General features: G+C 46.6%; 1 protein-coding gene across 1 annotated transcript in view; it reads right to left on the reverse strand.

Moving 5' to 3' along the window:
• LOC138480522 (A-kinase anchor protein 17B-like) overlaps positions 1 to 18,572 on the reverse strand; it is a 382,257-nt gene that overhangs the window by 254,537 nt on the left and 109,148 nt on the right. Inside the window, exon 2 of the mRNA XM_069612280.1 lies at positions 599 to 714. Within this exon, the coding sequence (XP_069468381.1) occupies positions 599 to 714 (116 nt within the window). The remainder of the gene's footprint in view (positions 1 to 598; positions 715 to 18,572) is intronic.

The following is an 18,572-nucleotide window of genomic DNA, read 5'->3' on the forward strand; positions in this document are numbered from 1 at the left end:
GGTGGAGGGGGTCCCCAAAGATGTCTGTGCACAGGGCCCCAAAAGATCTTGAGACGGCCCTGCATACATAGTAACCAAATGCAACATATACTATATAGGAAGACTGGGGGGATTGAGGCTGTATGGAGGAACACGCATGGGATGTGGGTATGGCATCCAGTTAATCTTTCCAGGATATAGCCAGTATCCAGGAAATCACCCCTTTTCCCCGAGATGCATGTAACTTCCATTCAACTTTACCGTAGGATCAGTTTTGCAGAAAGGTCCATAATTGAAATGCTCTGGACAGGTCTAGATGATCAGTGTGTTGCATGTGTCAGCCGGGAAGATTGTGTGGGGTGTTTGAAGTGAATTCATGGTTAGTCTCAACAAAGGCGTGTTGCTGATTGAAGATAGAATTTTATGAATATTTCTGATAAGAGGTCCGACTGGATATAGGCCTAAAAAGTGCCAAGGCATTTATTGGTTTGTTCATTCAATATGGCCTGATGGAGCTGTGGAGAGATAGTAGCTGCTCTATGGAGGAGGGACAGTCAACCATATTTGCTATGGTGAAAAAGGCACATGCACCATCTTTGTTAATGGACCCCAGACTCACCTTTCAGCCTCCTCCTCGTTCTTTCTCGTTCTTTCTTGCTCCAGTAGCTGAAGTCTTTCCAGGCGTCTTTGGCTAATAGCGCTTTCACTAAAATGATTGGTTGTATCCAACGTTACCTGCGTCAAATATCAAATGAAATAGATTATGTGATGATCAGGTGCCAGAAGCCGCCTCTATCCCATGCTGCTTCATTTTACAGGCAGTTCCATAATAGTACTAACTGGCAATTACTAGTAGCAGTTTCAGAATGGTGCAACACCTGGGCATATGATAGCAGTCCTCAGAAATGCCTAATACCTAACCACAAGCCAAAACTGTTGGCTTTGTTTTTAAAAAAAGACTTGTGAAGGACAGACATATTGCTTATAAATCAAGGGGCTAAAGGCATACCTAGTTAAGACATTTGTATTACACCAGTAGTGGTTTATAGCACCCATATATTCATTAGCTCTCAGAACACTGCTTTGAAAAAACCTGGCGGGCACTTTCAGTACAAAGTTTGATTGTAAGTCTTGATAAAGTTAGCTCAAAGAGATCCCAGGAGGGTGTGTTTTGGGCGGGAATGGGCAAGACGTGGGTGGGAGTGGCCATAGGTATTAGCATGGCCATGGGCAGTCAATGGGTGGGTAAATAGTCAAAGAACACCTACACGCATTTTATCCCCCCTCATATGTCCATAGCTGTACTCAAATGCATTAGTTTCAATTGATAGGAGGTGCCAAAGCACTATCGTATAGCCAAAACTAACAAAAATAGGCAAAGCCAATACATTGGGCATTTGTATAGTATGATTATTTTTTGTCTTACCTGGTATCATATGCCCAGGTACTCGGATCACATGAAAGGAATAGAGGATCTATGTTTATTGTTCGAATTATGGCGCCATCTCCCTGGATTCTGCATTTTGCTCCCCACCCCTTATTTCCATGCCCTCCCAGGATACACCCTCCTATACCCAGCACCCAACCTTTCCCTCTGACACCAATGTATTTTTCCCCATTTCAAGTTTTGAATGTGCCAATGCAATTTGGATCCAAGGGAGGTTTTGCTCTGTTTTGTTGAATCCAATTGGAAAACCCTCTATACTCCCAGTATCGACATGAAATGCCCATGTACTTCGATTGAATGCATGGGTACATGCCATAGGCCAGCTACTCCCATGGAATGCGCAGGTACTCGCATCACCAATCAATCAAAAACACTGTTAAACTCCACACACCACTAATGTGCTCTCAGATGGGATAAAACAATATACTTTAAATGATATACAAAAAGTAATAAAACAGATTACACAATACATGCAATCCCTCAATAAAACAATCAAATGCAGAACACAAATAAGGTGGACAAAAAGGGCAGACAGACCATATTAAAAAGAATCAAAAGAGGTAAGCCTATAAAATACCACGGTTCTCTCATCATATGCCACTTAATGCACAATATAAACATTAGAAGATGAAATGTAACATGAACCGTATGCTACTCAAATGCATACAGAGTAAAGTTTGTTCAAAGGGGAGTAACCCGAATTATCTGGCCACCATCGACCTTGCTGCAGCTTTCGATGCAGTTGACAGATCACTGCTGTGGCTTAAACTTCAGAAATGCGGTATTCCACCAGGCGTATTCAGATTAATAGTCGCGCTCCACAGTCAATCGACTGTACAAGTAAGCCTGAATCAACAGTGTCTACTGTCTCTCCCAATTAAAACATACAGAGGCGTAAGGCAGGGTTGCGTTCTAGCCCCCTGCCTATATAATTTGTATGTGGCAGATTTAGACCAGCATTTACAGCCAATGGCTCTTGCAACTGCCAAAATATCCATCTTAAAACCATTATGGACGGGATAAGCAGATGACTATGTGGTCTTTGATAATACACCTATTGGCCTTCAGCGACCCTGAATGGGTTTGCCGCCTTTGCAAGGGCTAATTCCTTAACATTGAATCCAGTAAAGACCAAGGTGATGCAACTCTCTAATACCCGGAAACGGGTCACATTAAAGTGGAGGTTACAGTCTGAGGTGGTGGAGAGGATAGAGCCTTTCCAATATTTAGGCTTCAAGATCAAATCCAAACCCTCGCACACGTCCATTCGAACATAGCTTCTATCTAAGGCCACTAAATTGACCTACCAGTTACAGAGGGTGGACTCCAAATTCAGTAAGTTCTCTTTATTGCCCTGTAGGTGCTTCGAAGAGGGTAAGATCGTCCGAAATTACTTTACAGGGTAGAAGTATATGTAATAATACGGATTGACTATTTACCGTACTTGGAAGCCTCAATATGGAAAAAGGGTCTTGAATCTTCCATCCTCAAACTGCTCGCAATCATCTGCTACAAATTGGGGATCATCCCGTTGAAGGCAAGAGCATTTTGGCGCTATTTATCCTTTTACGGGAAACTGTCAACTGCATCAGATAATTCATTGATGGGGGATCTTAAACAGGCATGTGATTGTGGGGAACTCCTTCCTTTGTCTGAGTTAAAGATGCTGGCACAACTCCTTCTGACTGAGTCGGGATGCTCCGTGTCAGATCTTACTGGTAACCCAGATCAAGTAAAGAAGGCACTATTTACAGCAGATTGGACTAACACTATTGCAGAATTTTATGCATACCCATCCCTAAGCCATCTCAAATACGATCATAAAAAACAGGGAACATTAGCCCCATAATTATCAATTTATGCCAGTAAATGGGTACAATCTACTTTTCTTTGATTCCGGTTGAATTTGGTTCGGACAAAGAAAGTCCCGTTCAAATACGGACTGACAACAATGGACGTAGCCTTCTGTAGATTCTGCAAGGATGAATCAAAGTTAGAGACAGCTAGGCGTCTATTGCTTGTATGTGATGCATTAAAATGCATTAGGTTGTGAGCATTTGACAAGTGGCAAAACCAGTACGCAGTGTCACCAGAATGTATGTTGAATTATTGGTTGGCAGGTTCACCCACATCAACTGTCATCGCTGTCTCATCCTTTTTTGACTAATCTTAAAGGGAAAGGTGGTAGTCTATTTGTATAATGCAAACCTGAATTGTTTGAAGCAGTTTATGTCTTGTGTTGACTTGAGTGTAAACGTAGCTTCATTTTAGGTGTTTTTTTTTTGTATTCATTATGTAAATATAAAGATGAATTCATTGTACGAGTTGTTCTAACATATTTTTAACATTGCTCTTTTCTTTTTTCTACTTGTATTTCTTTATGTCTTTCTGTATAGTAGCTTTGTTACGTTGTTGTTAAAGGTTGAATTGAATTTTAACCAATAAAAAAAAGTGTAACATGTTTCGGGTCAATCACTCTCAGGCTTTCACTCACCCAACCTTCTCCCCTTATGAACCAATGACATGACAAAAACATCATACAACAGTGGAAGCAGACAACACATGAAACGGCACTTAGATGAGTCGCCCAATGTTGTGTCAATTTCCCACAAGAGATGAGGACACCACTTCTTAATGGAAAGTACATTTGCGTTGTATGCTTGAATGGCACCCCAGTTCCAGTTCTCTGTACAAAATTGCATAACTTGTACTGTCCCGAGGTATTCGGGGAGGGGGGATTATCTGTAGGAAAAAGTAGGTTCTGAAGACGCTCACTGCATGCCATCAACGCCTCCCTACCCCCAACACCTCTCCCTTTCTGCCATGGTGGCACTGGAAAATAAAACTGTCCTGGGCACCAATGACAAAGTGACCCACACATTTGACTACTGCCAAGGGGGATTTTCATGCAGGCGTGAAACAAATGGATTCCAATGGAATGTGCCTCTCGTTAGAACCTGCTAATGAGCAGGCAGTTGGCTTTGGAATCATAATAAAACTCTGCCTGAAAAGTCTAATTTGCAGGCCGAGTTTTATTTCTCCCAAATCAGAAATCAAAAGTGAAAAGTAAAGGCGATTTCGCCTTCATCTACTCTTTACATTTATACCCCACTTTGGGAGTGTTTAAAATTGCATGCAGGGGACCTGCAACACGTAAGTGTTCGCATTGGTGGTCCTGTAAGCAATTACCATACGTTTCACAATGTCCCCATGTTTTGTTCTCTTTCTCTGCAGGCAGGAGTCACATTGCCAGGTGTGCGTTTCCTAGAACCGGCTCAGCCTTTGCTGATAGCAGTGCCTCCACAGAAAAGCACACACAACTGGGGGAAGGTGCTGCGTTTTTGTTTACAAATTAAGCTCTTAACATTTCAAAGTGGCTCTTTTTAAAATGTCACAAAGATATTTTGCTTTTAACGATCACTTCCAGCATATAGTGTATTCAAAATAAGAACATTACTGAGCAGAGTAGATTACCAAAATGTAGAAATACCATAGAAATGATCTTCTGATAAAAGGTTATAATTTCAAGGTGGACAGTCTGGTACGCTCATAGTAAACTCTTTCAAAATACCCCGTTGAGAATGTAGAAGGGGACAATAGATCCATTGAGGGTTCCTGGCTGCTTTGCATGAAATCAAAGAACATTTTGAGAACATAAGAATAACTACAGATATTTGTGTTTGATAAATATGTTTGTCGTAAAAAGGGTTGTGCATGCTTGTATCATTAAGTACATAAAGCACATAGTGCTTGGTGTTTATTTCTTTTACACAACACTCACCATAGCATGAAAATATGTGCAGTTAGAAACCTCATGTACTCAATGGAACAGTCTAAAGGTGTGAATGTGAGGATAATGTCATGATGCCTACCCCCGGGCATCCGGATCAAGCCCATCAGCCCCGGGAGCAGGCATCCAGACATTTACAAAAACCCCAGCAGCCATAGCTAGGGGCCGTCTGGGTTCAGTCCTGGCGCCGTAGGCACCAGGCTCATAATAAAAATCAGTCCTGGCCCCATAGGCGCCAGGCTCATAGACATTACTTACCTCATGCAGACCATGCTGCAAATAAATCCAAACCAACGTGAGGTCTGGATGGGACTATTTTACTACAGGGACTATTTTTTACTCGGGTGTGGTCCTGGGGAACTTCTTTCCTGGGACTACTTTGGAGGCTAATTAAACCACGCCCGAACAGCAGCACATGCTTCGTGTTATTCTGCATCCAGCAGCGTGACTCCCACTGTGCCTGCAGCCAGCATCCAGTCTTCTGCCACGCCCGCGTGCCTGCAGCCAGCATCCAGTCTTCTGCCACGCCCGCATGCCTGCAGCCAGCATCCAGTCTTCTGCCACGCCCGCCTCGAATCCGGAGCTCCTAGAATAAAGAGGAAGAAAAGGACAAGGTTAGAAAACGTACTTATTTGAAATTCCTCACCTGATTCCGGATCCATTTGATCTCCCGACCTGGAAAGTACATCAGTCCTGCACGCGTCGCTTCGCCAGCTCCAGCACGGCGCCATACTCACCAGTTCTCACAGCATCTTTCGATCCGGCACTGTCTCCATCATTTCTTCGCCGTACTCCGGCACCTAGGGGCACAAGACTAACAAGGTGAGCCAAGGGAATCAACAAATACCTCTTACCACCATAGACTTACCTGATTTACCACCGGCGGTATTATTCTCCATATCTTCATATGCCGCATCTGTAAAGAGGGAGAAAAACAACACGTTAACGCATGCAATGGTTACCGGACAGCGTTGGGTAACACAGACTCTTACTTGAACGACAGCAGCAGCTACAAGACCTTCTTCTCACGAACTCAGTTGCAACTTAAGGAAGGAAGGGGACAAGAGTGAACATCGGGCACATTGAACTCTTTGAACTTGATACTTACCAATCCCGCCTGGGACTTCAGAGTCAATGCTTACCGGAACTCTCCCAACGCCTTCAAACCAGTGAAGTAACTGGTATCTACGCGCCCCTGCAAGACATGCAGGATGGAGAGCTCATCTTTTACAAACATAAGGTGAGGTTACTAAGGGGATATCGGAGGTGATTAGTGGGGGAGACCGAGAACAGTTGGGAGGCCATCACTAAAACCCACAGGTGGCTAATCCCTGTCTCCACTTGCAGGAAAATACTTCTTCGGGTCCAGCAGACAAGACTAGGCGGGCCAGTCCAGACAGTCATCTCTGCACTACGCATCACGTTGACGGAGACCGCAGCTGTCCGGGTCCGATCGACACCCCTGTGGGGTCCAGGTGAGCGTAACAGATAAACTGTCTGTGACATCTGTCACTCCACTGGCGTCCTAAGGCTGTCTTGCTTTTAGCTATTGGATAATTTTAGAACGGGAGGTGATGAGTCTGATTTTGAATGACCATTCACAATGCACAGGCATCCTTAGGTAATTATATATGCAGAATCACAAAGGCTAGGTGGTGCACAATTCATGACTGGATTCTGAAAGTTTGGATTACAGTCTTTATTTCCACAGTGCAGTTGGGTCAATACAACAATCAAATTAATGAATTGAAAAGTCTTGGGGCTAATTAAACAAAGTATCACCCCAAGGGGATTGCTGCTCATTTGTAACGCTCACCTGATTCCCACGGAGGCGCGGGTCTTGGCAGGAAGGTGTCTGTAACACGAAACATGATGTGCAGGATTCGGTTGGCTTCTGGGGTCGAACCTCTCCGCACTGTGTGTCGGACTCGAAGGGTGAGGTTTCTGCAGGTGAAATAATATGGGGGTTAAAGGTCTGGGTTGTGAATGTCCCTATCTCTCTCCTCTCAGCCTGACTGTTGAGCCCCCCTCCCAGGTCAACTTGCTCACCTTAGATAGGTGAATGCTGGGCTCTCCATCTGCGTCTAGTGCAGGGTGACGTTGCCAGTTCCTTCACTGGTGAAACGTTGGCCTCTTGACTTCAGAGGATGGGTCCCGTCGTTGTCTGCACGACCGGTAAGTTTCTGGACACCTTTACTCTTTATAGTCTTTTTATGCGTGGCGGTGAAGCGCCTGGAATTGCGTAAGTATGGCAAGCGCTCTTACTGTCTCTTTCTTTGTCTTTGCAGGCGACGATGCAGAATGAAGAAATCCGGAATTCGCCGCGTGCGGGTAAGTGTAACACTGCTGTGGTCTATGAAGATGCAGCGTGAAGAATCCGGAATGCACAGCGTACCGGTAAGTAGAATAATGCTGTTTATCTTTGCAGGTGAAGATGCAGCGTGAAGAAGCCGGAATGCACAGCGTGCCAGTAAGTATGATAATGCTGTTTATCTTTGCAGGTGAAGATGCAGCGTGAAGAAGCCGGAATGTACAGCGTGCCAGTAAGTATGATAATGCTGTTTATCTTTGCAGGCGAAGGTGCAGCGTGAGACACGGCCGCTGCCGATGGATCAGGTAAGTAAACACTGCGTGTTAAAGTTCGTTCTGCTAACCTGTTGTTTCTGGTCTTTTGCAGGTGCTGATGTTGATCGGGTACAGGAATGGTAAGTATAATTCTTGCACGTTCAGGATCCAAAGAAGAAAGGCTGGAACAGACTCGGTGAGCGTTCTGCTGCAGATTCAGAATAACGCGAAGCACATTTCATCAATCGGGTGTGGTTTAAATAGCCTAGGAGTGATGAGGCATCTCCTTCCACGGCCCCGCCTAGGTAAGAAAAGAGTTCCTGCTTCCAGAAGAGTTCCAGTGCTGTATCCAGGGAGTGGAGCTGCCCCACCCAGGTAAGAAAGTAGTCCCAGTTCACCGAGGACTTCTAAGAGTCTGGTAAGTAAGCAGCATGGTCTGCCACAGGTAAGTCCACCCAAGCACCTTCACACCAATGATGAGCCCGGCGCTTCCAGTGCCGGGACCGATGCTTCTGATGAGCCTGGTGCCACCGGCGCCAGGACAAGGTCCAAAAGGTCCCTGTGGGGACCGGCTGGTGCCTAGGATCAGGGTTAGGGGCCTGCTTCCAAGGACGTTGGGCTGGTCCTGACTCCTTGGAAGCAGTGATCATGACAGTATCCCCCCTCAAGGCCCCTCCTAAGTGTGTCTTTCCCGGGGGCTTTGGCTTGTCGGGGTGATTCAGATGGAATCTCTTGACCAGACGAGGTGCGTGGACATGTTCTGAGGGTTCCCAAGACCTTTCCTGGGGACCATATCCTTTCCAATCAACCAGATAGTATAATTTAGACCTGGAAATTTTGGAGTCTAGGATGTTCTTCACTTCGAATTCGAGTTCTCCGTCTACCAAAACGGGTTCTGGGAGTTTAGTCAATCGGGTTTCTGGTTGTACTGGTTTTAATAAGGAGACATGGAATACTGGATGTATTTTCATATGCGTAGGTAATTCCAATTTGGCAGCCACCGGATTAATTATGGCAGATATGAGGTAGGGCCCAAGGTATCTCGGGATGAAAGTGCGGGGTCCTTTTAAAGGCAGGTGCTTAGTGGATAACCAGACTTGATCTCCTACAGCGTAGTGAGGGGCCTCTTTACGGTGCCGATCGGCTGCCTTTTTTAATTGAGCTTTAGCTCTTTGCAGATGGGCAGTGGCTTCCTTAAAGGCACAGGTGATCTCCGAATGCAAGTGATGCACAGCAGGTGCTTCAATTTCTTGGGGAGGATCCAGGTTGGAGGTTCTAGGATGGTGTCCATATAATAGGAAAAAAGGAGTCTTCCCGGTTCCAGAATGAGTCTAATTGTTGTAAGCGTATTCAGCGATCCAAAGAATGTCCTTCCAGGGTTTTTCTGTTTGTTGGAGCATGCAGCGTAGATATTGTTCTAATGTCTGGTTTGTCCTTTCGGTTTGTCCGTCAGTTTGGGGATGGTGACTGGTCGAAAGTCTTACATCAACTTGGGCTAGACGACAGCAACTGCGCCAGAAGTGGGAGATGAATTGACTTCCCCTATCGGAGACTAAAACCGAAGGAAAACCGTGTAAGCGAACGATGTTTGCCAAGAATTCCCGGGCCAATATTGAGGCTGAAGGCAGACCCTTCAAGGGTATGAAGTGAGCCATTTTCGAGAATAGATCCACGACTACTAAGATGGTAGTATATCCCAAGCATGGAGGTAAGTCAGTGATAAAATCCATGGACAGGGTATGCCATGGACAGGGAGGAATGTCAAGTGGCTGTAATAGGCCGGCTGGTTTTTGCTTTTGACTTTTATTCTGGGCACACACACCGCAGGAGATTACAAAGTCTCTAATATCCCTTTTCCACGACGGCCACCAGAAATGTCTTTTAATCTTTTCCATGGTTTTGGTAATGCCAGGGTGCCCCTTCATTAGAGAATCATGATAACCGGAGATTACTTGTTTTTGTAGTTTCTCACAGGGCAAGTGCAATCGTCCTCGGAAATATGGTAGGTCTTGATCTACTGAGAATTCTTTTCCCTTTAATTGCCAGTCCTGCAAATCGGTCGGAGTTAGGAGCGATTTCACCGTGGTCTTGATGTCTTCAAAAGATTGAGTGCTGACCAAACCCAAAATCTTTGTTCTGGGATTAGGGGTATTGGATCTGGATTGATCAAATGTTCATCTACTCCCATCCGGGAGAGGGCATCCGCTTTTCCGTTCTTACTACCTGGTCGATAAGTAATTATAAAGTCAAATTCTGCTAGGAACAGAGCCCAGCGAAGCTGTCTGAAGACTGAGCTTTGGCTGTCTTTAGATATTGTAAATTGCGGTGGTCGGTCATTACGGTGACTGTGTGTCTGGCTCCAAGAAGATAATGCCACCAGGCTTTAAAGGCCGATCTGATGGCCAAAAGTTCCTTGTCTGTAATTGAATAGTTGATCTCAGGAGGCGAAAACTTGCGGGACCAAAAGGCAACCGGATGTAGTTGGTTTGTGACCGAATCTCTTTGTGATAACACTGCCCCCATAGCAAGACTAGAAGCATCCGTTTCCATGATGTAAGGAAGTTCTGGGCGAGGATGTTTTAAAACAGGTGCAGAAATGAATTTAGCTTTTAAGTCTTGAAAAGCTTGTTCCGCTTCAGAAGACCACTCAAAACGTTTGTTCTTTTTCAACAGAGCGGTGATGGGCTGGACTATCCGGGAAAATTCAGGAATGAATCTGCGGTAAAAGTTAGCGAATCCTAACATGCTTTGAACTCCTTTTACAGAGGTTGGTGATGGCCACTTGATAATTGCATCAACTTTCTTTGAATCCATATGGACTCCGTTAGGTGACAATATGAAGCCCAGGAACTCGACTTCCGTTGCGTTGAAAACGCATTTCTCAAGCTTAGCAAAAAGACTATGTTGACGCAATCTCTCGAGAACCTTTTTAACGTGTCTCTGATGTTCTTCTTCAGATGATGAATATACGAGGATGTCGTCAATGTAGACAACTACACACACGTCAATGAGCTCTCTAAGGACATCGTTCATAAAATATTGGAAAGCAGCAGGAGCATTACACAGTCCAAAGGGCATCACTTGATATTCGAATAGCCCGTACTTGGTGCGGAAGGCCGTTTTCCATTCATCGCCCTCTTTGATCCGTACCAAGTGGTAGGCTCCTCTGAGATCCAGCTTTGTGTATATACATGCATCTTTGACTTGGTCCAGGAGTTCAGGGATCAAAGGTAACGGGTATCTATTTTTAACAGTGATCTGATTCAGGGCACGGTAATCTATGCAAGTCCTAAGGTCTCCTTCCTTTTTCGGAATGAAGAACAAAGCCGATGAAGCTGGAGATTTTGAAGGACGGATAAACCCGTTAGCTAGGTATTGGTCCAGGTACTGTCTGAGGTGAAGGTTCTCTGGCTCGGTGAGGGCATAGATCCTGCTGCAAGGAGGAGTTGTTCCAGGTATCAGATCTATTTGACAGTCGTAAGACCTATGAGGAGGTAGAGTGTTAGCTTGATCCTTCTGGAAGACGTCTTGGAACTCCTGGCATTCGGGAGGTAATTTGAGAATCTCCTCAGAAGAGATCGCCGCTAATGAAACATCAGGTCGAGGATAACAAGTGGTAGAACACTCTGGAAACTGAACCGTCTTTGCTCGCCAATCAATCTGAGGATTGTGCTTCTCTAACCAAGGGATTCCCAGAATGATCTGGAACTGAGGGGCCTTGATTACATCGAACACTATTCTCTCCCGGTGTCCATTGTGACTCAACAACGTCACTTCTTGGGTGGCATGCGTTACTGGTCCGGAGGCTATCTCCGTGCCATCCACAGTAGTGATGACGTCTTTTACTGCCTTAGGGACAAGGGGTAGATTCATCCTTGATACCATTTCACGGTCCACATAGTTACCGATTGCTCCGCTGTCAATGTAAGCTTCAATTGCATGCAAACGATCCGGACGTTCAGGACTAATGAGGACCATGGGTATCACGAAATGCGAGGTCACGGGACAGATCTTAACGCTCGGCAAGAGGACCTCTACTCTTGTCGGGCGAGGTCGTTTCCCTGCTCAGAATTTGTGGTACAGGTATCCGCGGCTCCTACAGTCTTCTTAGCTGGTTTCACGGGACAGTCCCGAAGAAAGTGTCCTGAATTACCGCAATAGAGGCATAATTGCAGCTGCCTTCTTCTTTCCCGCTCTGTCTGGGTTAAAGGTCCTCTCATGCCCCCTATTTGCATGGGTTCCACAGTGTCAACTCCCTTATTCGAGGTCTGTGGTTTAGAAAACACTCGGGTATCAAATCTGGAACGATCTGCCTTCCTGTTCTGTAGTCTATGGTCCAGTTGGACAACTAAGTCAATATAGTCCGAACATTCTTGTGGAGGATTCACAACTTGCGCTAGCACATCCTTGAGCTCTCCACGCAGGCCTCTGTAGAAAAGCGTTATTCTCTTGTCCTCGGGCCATTGTGTTTCCACTATGAGTCTATTGAAAGAGGCTATATAAGTCAAGAGGTCTTGGTTACCCTGTCGTAATGAGAGAAGTTCATTGTCCAAGGCCTGCCCTTGTGCATGTCTTGCGAACAGTTTCTCCATGCTGGACTGGAAGGCTTGAAAATCGTGTAAAACCGGATCATCCTGGGTGACTAAAGGGATCGACCAATCTGCAGCGCTGCCACTGAGATAAGAAAGCACGAAAGCCACCTTGGCCGGGTCTGTTGCGAATGCAGCTGGTCGACATAAGAAGTGCAGGCGGCACTGGTTGATGAACACTGCGAATTTCTTTGGATCACCAGCAAAGCGTTCGGGCGGAGCCAAGGGCACATTACCGGGCAGATTGATTTGCACTGGATTTGAAGCTGATGCAGAAGGATAACTCCCTCCTGGAACGGGCAAAGGTGTCTGTCCTGCCTGCGTTTGTAACAACTGCCTAGCAAGGTCCTCTGTTCGCTCCTTAGAAATTATCAGTTCTCTTCTTAGAGAGCTTGTTTCCTGGCGAGCTGCATGTACTTCTGCTCTTAATTCCCCAAGCAACTGGGCTAGTTGATCAGTATCTGAGGTTTCCATTGCGCCTGGGTAGGAGTTTTGTGGTGGGCTTCGCGTTCTGTAACGCTCACCTGATTCCCACAGAGGCGCCGGTCTTGGCAGGAAGGTGTCTGTAACACGAAACGTGATGTGCAGGATTCGGTTGGCTTCTGGGGTCGAACCTCTCCGCACTGTGTGTCGGACTCGAAGGGTGAGGTTTCTGCAGGTGAAATAATATGGGGGTTAAGGGTCTGGGTTGTGAATGTCCCTATCTCTCTCCTCTCAGCCTGACTGTTGAGCTCCCCTCCCAGGTCAACGTGCTCACCTTAGATAGGTGAATGCTGGTCTCTCCATCTGCGTCTAGTGCAGGGTGCCGTTGCCAGTTCCTTCACTGGTGAAACGTTGGCCTCTTGACTTCAGAGGATGGGTACCGTCGTTGTCTGCACGACCGGTAAGTTTCTGGACACCTTTACTCTTTATAGTCTTTTTATGCGTGGCGGTGAAGCACCTGGAATTGCGTAAGTATGGCAAGCGTTCTTACTGTCTCTTTCTTTGTCTTTGCAGGCGACGATGCAGAATGAAGAAATCCGGAATTCGCCGCGTGCCGGTAAGTGTAACACTGCTGTGGTCTATGAAGATGCAGCGTGAAGAATCCGGAATGCACAGCGTGCCGGTAAGTAGAATAATGCTGTTTATCTTTGCAGGTGAAGATGCAGCGTGAAGAAGCCGGAATGCACAGCGTGCCAGTAAGTATGATAATGCTGTTTATCTTTGCAGGTGAAGATGCAGCGTGAAGAAGCCGGAATGCACAGCGTGCCAGTAAGTATGATAATGCTGTTTATCTTTGCAGGCGAAGGTGCAGCGTGAGACACGGCCGCTGCCGATGGATCAGGTAAGTAAACACTGCGTGTTAAAGTTCGTTCTGCTAACCTGTTGTTTCTGGTCTTTTGCAGGTGCTGATGTTGATCGGGTACAGGAATGGTAAGTATAATTCTTGCAGGTTCAGGATCCAAAGAAGAAAGGCTGGAACAGACTCGGTGAGCGTTCTGCTGCAGATGCAGAATAACGCGAAGCACATTTCATCAATCGGGTGTGGTTTAAATAGCCTAGGAGTGATGAGGCATCTCCTTCCACGGCCCCGCCTAGGTAAGAAAAGAGTTCCTGCTTCCAGAAGAGTTCCAGTGCTGTACCCAGGGAGTGGAGCTGCCCCACCCAGGTAAGAAAGTAGTCCCAGTTCACCGAGGACTTCTAAGAGTCTGGTAAGTAAGCAGCATGGTCTGCCACAGGTAAGTCCACCCAAGCACCTTCACACCAATGATGAGCCCGGCGATTCCAGTGCCGGGACCGATGCTTCTGATGAGCCTGGTGCCACCGGCGCCAGGACAAGGTCCAAAAGGTCCCTGTGGGGACCGGCTGGTGCCTAGGATCAGGGTTAGGGGCCTGCTTCCAAGGACGTTGGGCTGGTCCTGACTCCCTGGAAGCAGTGATCATGACATCATTGCTGACTAGCTAGATATGTGAATTACTAGGTCTTGTACCAATGGTAAAATTCCCTAACAAATCGGAATCTGAGTCAGCTCCTTGGAATGATATGATATGATATGGCATTTATAACGCGCCTATACACAAGTTTTTCAAGGTGCGACGAGGCAAGGGAGGGGGAACAGGGGAAGATAGATAACGATCCTACAAGGCCAGGTGTCATTCAGATTGCGCAAGTGCATGGGAAGGGGAAAGGGAAAAAGTGCGAGGGCGAAGGGAGAGGGGAAAGTGCAGTACATGGGATGGTAGGATAAAAGAATAAATAAAACGGCCAGAGCTGGTGGCAAGTGCAAGGTAAGTGCAGACATAAGTGCAGGTAAGGGGACTTTAGGGATACAGAAACATTCTCTCAAGGTGCAGGGGTTGCCAGGGAGGCAGTGCAGGTGAGCAACTGGCAGGGCCTGGGCCCGAGAGCAGAAAGGATGGCAATGTAACCAGTGTAGTTTCAGCCAGGAAACCAGCAGGGGAGAGGAGGAGAGAAAGCAGAAGCAAAGAGGAAGGTTTTGAGGTGCTTCCGGAACCGGAGATGGTTCTCCTCAAGTTTCAGGGAGGCAGGACGGCTGCTCCGGGGGGAGGCCCCTGCCGAAGAGAGATATCTACCTGTATGATGCATCTCTGCATCGCTTCCACAAGCTGTAGGTGCAACTCAAGCTTCTGGAAGGGTTTGAATGGGAGACAGGGGTCTCAGTTACCACTCTTTACTTCCCAATCCAATTCTCATTGTTCAGGCTTGAAGCCCGGGCGTGCTTTTCTTTTAAGTTCTTTTCTACCCTGAGCTCCGCATTTGGTTTGTGTACCTCCTCCCGCCCCTGCCACTTGCCTTGTGCCGACCCAGCCTCTGCATTCCTTCATACTGTTGCACCTCTTCCTTGGGATCACCACTTGAACTGCTCTCATGGCCTCCTTACTCTCATCACCTACTCCAACTCTTTTTCACCCTCCTCCTGATACTCCCCCCCGAGTCTCTCTCAAACTTCTCCTGCTATCACTACCTTATCCAGGTCTTTAACAAATCCTCCTGATGTATGCCCTCCTCCAAACGTTCTTTATATCTTTGCTACAACCACCTCCTTCAACACTTAACCACCTACTCTCAATGTTACTGCCTCGCCCAGACTGACCACGTCCTCCTGGCTCCTTCTCCACTTCTCACCTCCAACAGCTTTCAGCTCTTCAAAGTCCTACTGTCACCCCTGTGAGAAACCTGAAGGTGTATCACTTGCTAGTCCCCAGGTATCTGTCATCCAGGTGGCCAGGACATGCCCATCGCTATTGGATCCAGTTCCTGGGGGTGGACCAGTGCAGGAGGGTCATATTACCTGGATGAGGGGTCTCCGGGGAGTGGAAGTGGGACACCGAAGGGTGAGACACGGTATCCCCTTCCTTATGACACCTTTTCCCCATCCTACCCTGTAGGATACTTAGAAACTCTTCCCCCCCTTTTCCGACACAAACACTTTATCACACCGTGAAGGACAACGGACTAACACCAGAGCCGTTTACCTGACATGTCCCAACACAATGGTCAGGCAGAGTCATGCAATTGCTGATAACTACACACACCTGACTGCCCTCTCCCTTCCCCACAGGAATAAAAGGCAGAGCATGATAGCACACTTGGAGCAAGGCCGAACGCACGAGGAAGGCAGTTCAATGGTTCTATGCATTTTGTAAATGTCTCCAGGAATACAGACCTAAATACGACCCCATTTCTTCTATCGCACAACACAGTGGCCATGTATCCCCATGTCAATGACCAGGTCAAAAGTAACAAAACTGGGAATAGTACCTATGAATATTCATCTATCAGCTCTTTTGATAATGTATATAACATAGTTTTAGCACGTAGAAAGAGGCAACTTAAAAGGTTCAAGTATGAAAAATACTTTTGGACTTGGTTTAGATACAATAGAAGACGTGCACCACCCAGAACTCTCAAATAGTTGGCACGCAGACATGAGGTTGGTGGGGAAGAGAAGGGTGAATGGAAGCTGTTATGTGTGTTCATTGATACCACATGTGTCGGGAGCCTCCAAAGTATTAATATCACAAGAAATACCAATTTTTGAGGCTCAATGCCTGATTCATCTGGAACTGCGTAGGCTGCAAGGCACCTTCCAGGCGCGTAGTGTGCTACTAGATGTTATGGACCCTGAACAGCTGCAATGCACTAAAAATCCTAAAAGCATCCAGTGTCTGCGGAGGCTATACTCGAAATTGCAAGGAGTAAAATAAATGGCAAGCAAGTGGCTAGAAACATCGATGAGCTGCACAGCAGGAGGACTGCTGGGGTTCGGAGACGAAGTGTTGGCCCAAGTGAATAAAGCATGTGCACCATTCTGTAACAAACATATTGCAAAGCTGATGTGGATCAAAGCAATGGAAAAGCCAGTAGAGTTGCAACAGCAAAAGACTTATGGATTATGCTTTTACAACGAAGGAACCATTTTCGAAGGGGCCAACCAAAGATGCAATAAAACATTGTTCATTCCAGTCTTCAAAACAGCACTGCTGCAGTAATGGACTACCACTGGGTTTGTGGACAACAGGCATTTTTGCACCTCCTGCCAGCATGGGGGGGCTACTGCTCACTGGCCACTTTGCACTCAGCGATTCTCGTGATCCATGAAGATCACCTCGCAGTGGGATCAAAGAGCCTGCTTCCCTGAACCCCAAGTCCAACAGTAGGGGGGCCAGTCAGAAGCCTGTTTCAGCACCCCATCTTCCGTTTCTTACCTGAGAAAAAAAAGAACAAGTTGCGCAGGAATAGAAAGTGAAATTACCTGTCTCACGACTCCTCTGAATTGCTCAAAGAAATACCCAATGAATATAGACTATTCAGTAAAGAAGAAACCTTTTTCACATCTCTACTACTACCTGGTGTTCAGGCAGCTGCAAATTGACTACAAATTGTACGTTGGGCAGTCATACAGCTGGCAAATGACACAGAACAAGGCCTCAACAGAATCAAGGTCGAGATGCGTGCCATAAGATTGATAACCTTCCAGAATCGATATGTGCTGGACCTGCTCACAACGATGGAAGGAGTGGTTTGATGCAAAATTGGCGATTCTTGCTGCACATTTGTGCCTCCAAATGACACAGAGAATGGCTCCCTGAAGCAAATAATAGGAACACTGCACACCCACGGCTCACACATGCATACTGAAGCTGGCATACAAAAGGATGATCAGTTTGTTCACCATCTTGGATGGGAGCAATTGGGAACAACTGGTACCAGTGATAGTGTTCGTGTTGGTATTATTCTGCATCTGCCAGCTGGGACTCCAATGTTGTGCCAAAGCAGTACCTAACAGTGCCATGATGATGGTTTCAATTGGGGTATCAAATGCACCTTGCGGTACAAAATACAGTGCTGCCCAAACAGATGACCCAAACAAACCATGCATGGTGGTGACAGAGCAGAGCTTGTACCCTCCCCGCACTATCACTATGCCCCCACTTGACCCTGAGCATTACACAGAACTCTGGGTTGATTTAGCGGGTGATGGGGGATGTATATATATATATATATATATATATATATGACCTGAGGAGTATCCCCAATCTGGCCAGAGCTTGCGTCATGTATGTAGAGCATAGGTTCCAAAGGAGGGATCACCACCTTACTTAGAGGCTGAGAGGTTGGAGGAGGAACGCTGGCGAGGGACAAATAAAGATGGAATCATTGGGGAGTTAGTTAATGTAGAACTAATGAAAGGGGGGAATGTTGGGAAGGAAGGGTTGATCTTCCTGCACCCCCAAGCGGTTTAGAATAAGGCAAAGACCACAATATATAATATAAGGGACCAGGGGGGAGGCGAGGTACCTTTAGCGGCCGCTACACTATCACATCAATGCATGCTTCGTAGATGTAGTGCACATGCAGGAACAAATGCCATCTTCGATATTAGCAGCCATATTGGGACATAAGGCTTAAACGCAGTGCATCAGCCAGCATCCCAGGACTAGGCTACAAACGTGAGGAAAGAAATAGGTTGCGTCCCGGGCACTGGTGAGAAAGGCCAGAACCATAGAAACCCATACACCCTTCATTGCCCTAAAATGCTGCCAACCCTTGTGCTCTGGGAAGAATGTGCCCTGCAAGGCCACGGGAGGAGGGATGAGCATCTTTGTACGATGCAATCCCACGAGATGGCGGGCACAAGCCTCTGACCCCCACCATCCCCAATACAGAGTTATAGCACCCAAATGCCCTAGCCTTAGG

The sequence above is a fragment of the Ambystoma mexicanum genome, chromosome 5p (genome assembly GCF_040938575.1).
Source record: "Ambystoma mexicanum isolate Mex_15411 chromosome 5p, UKY_AmexF1_1, whole genome shotgun sequence".
NCBI classification, from domain to species: Eukaryota; Metazoa; Chordata; class Amphibia; order Caudata; family Ambystomatidae; genus Ambystoma; species Ambystoma mexicanum.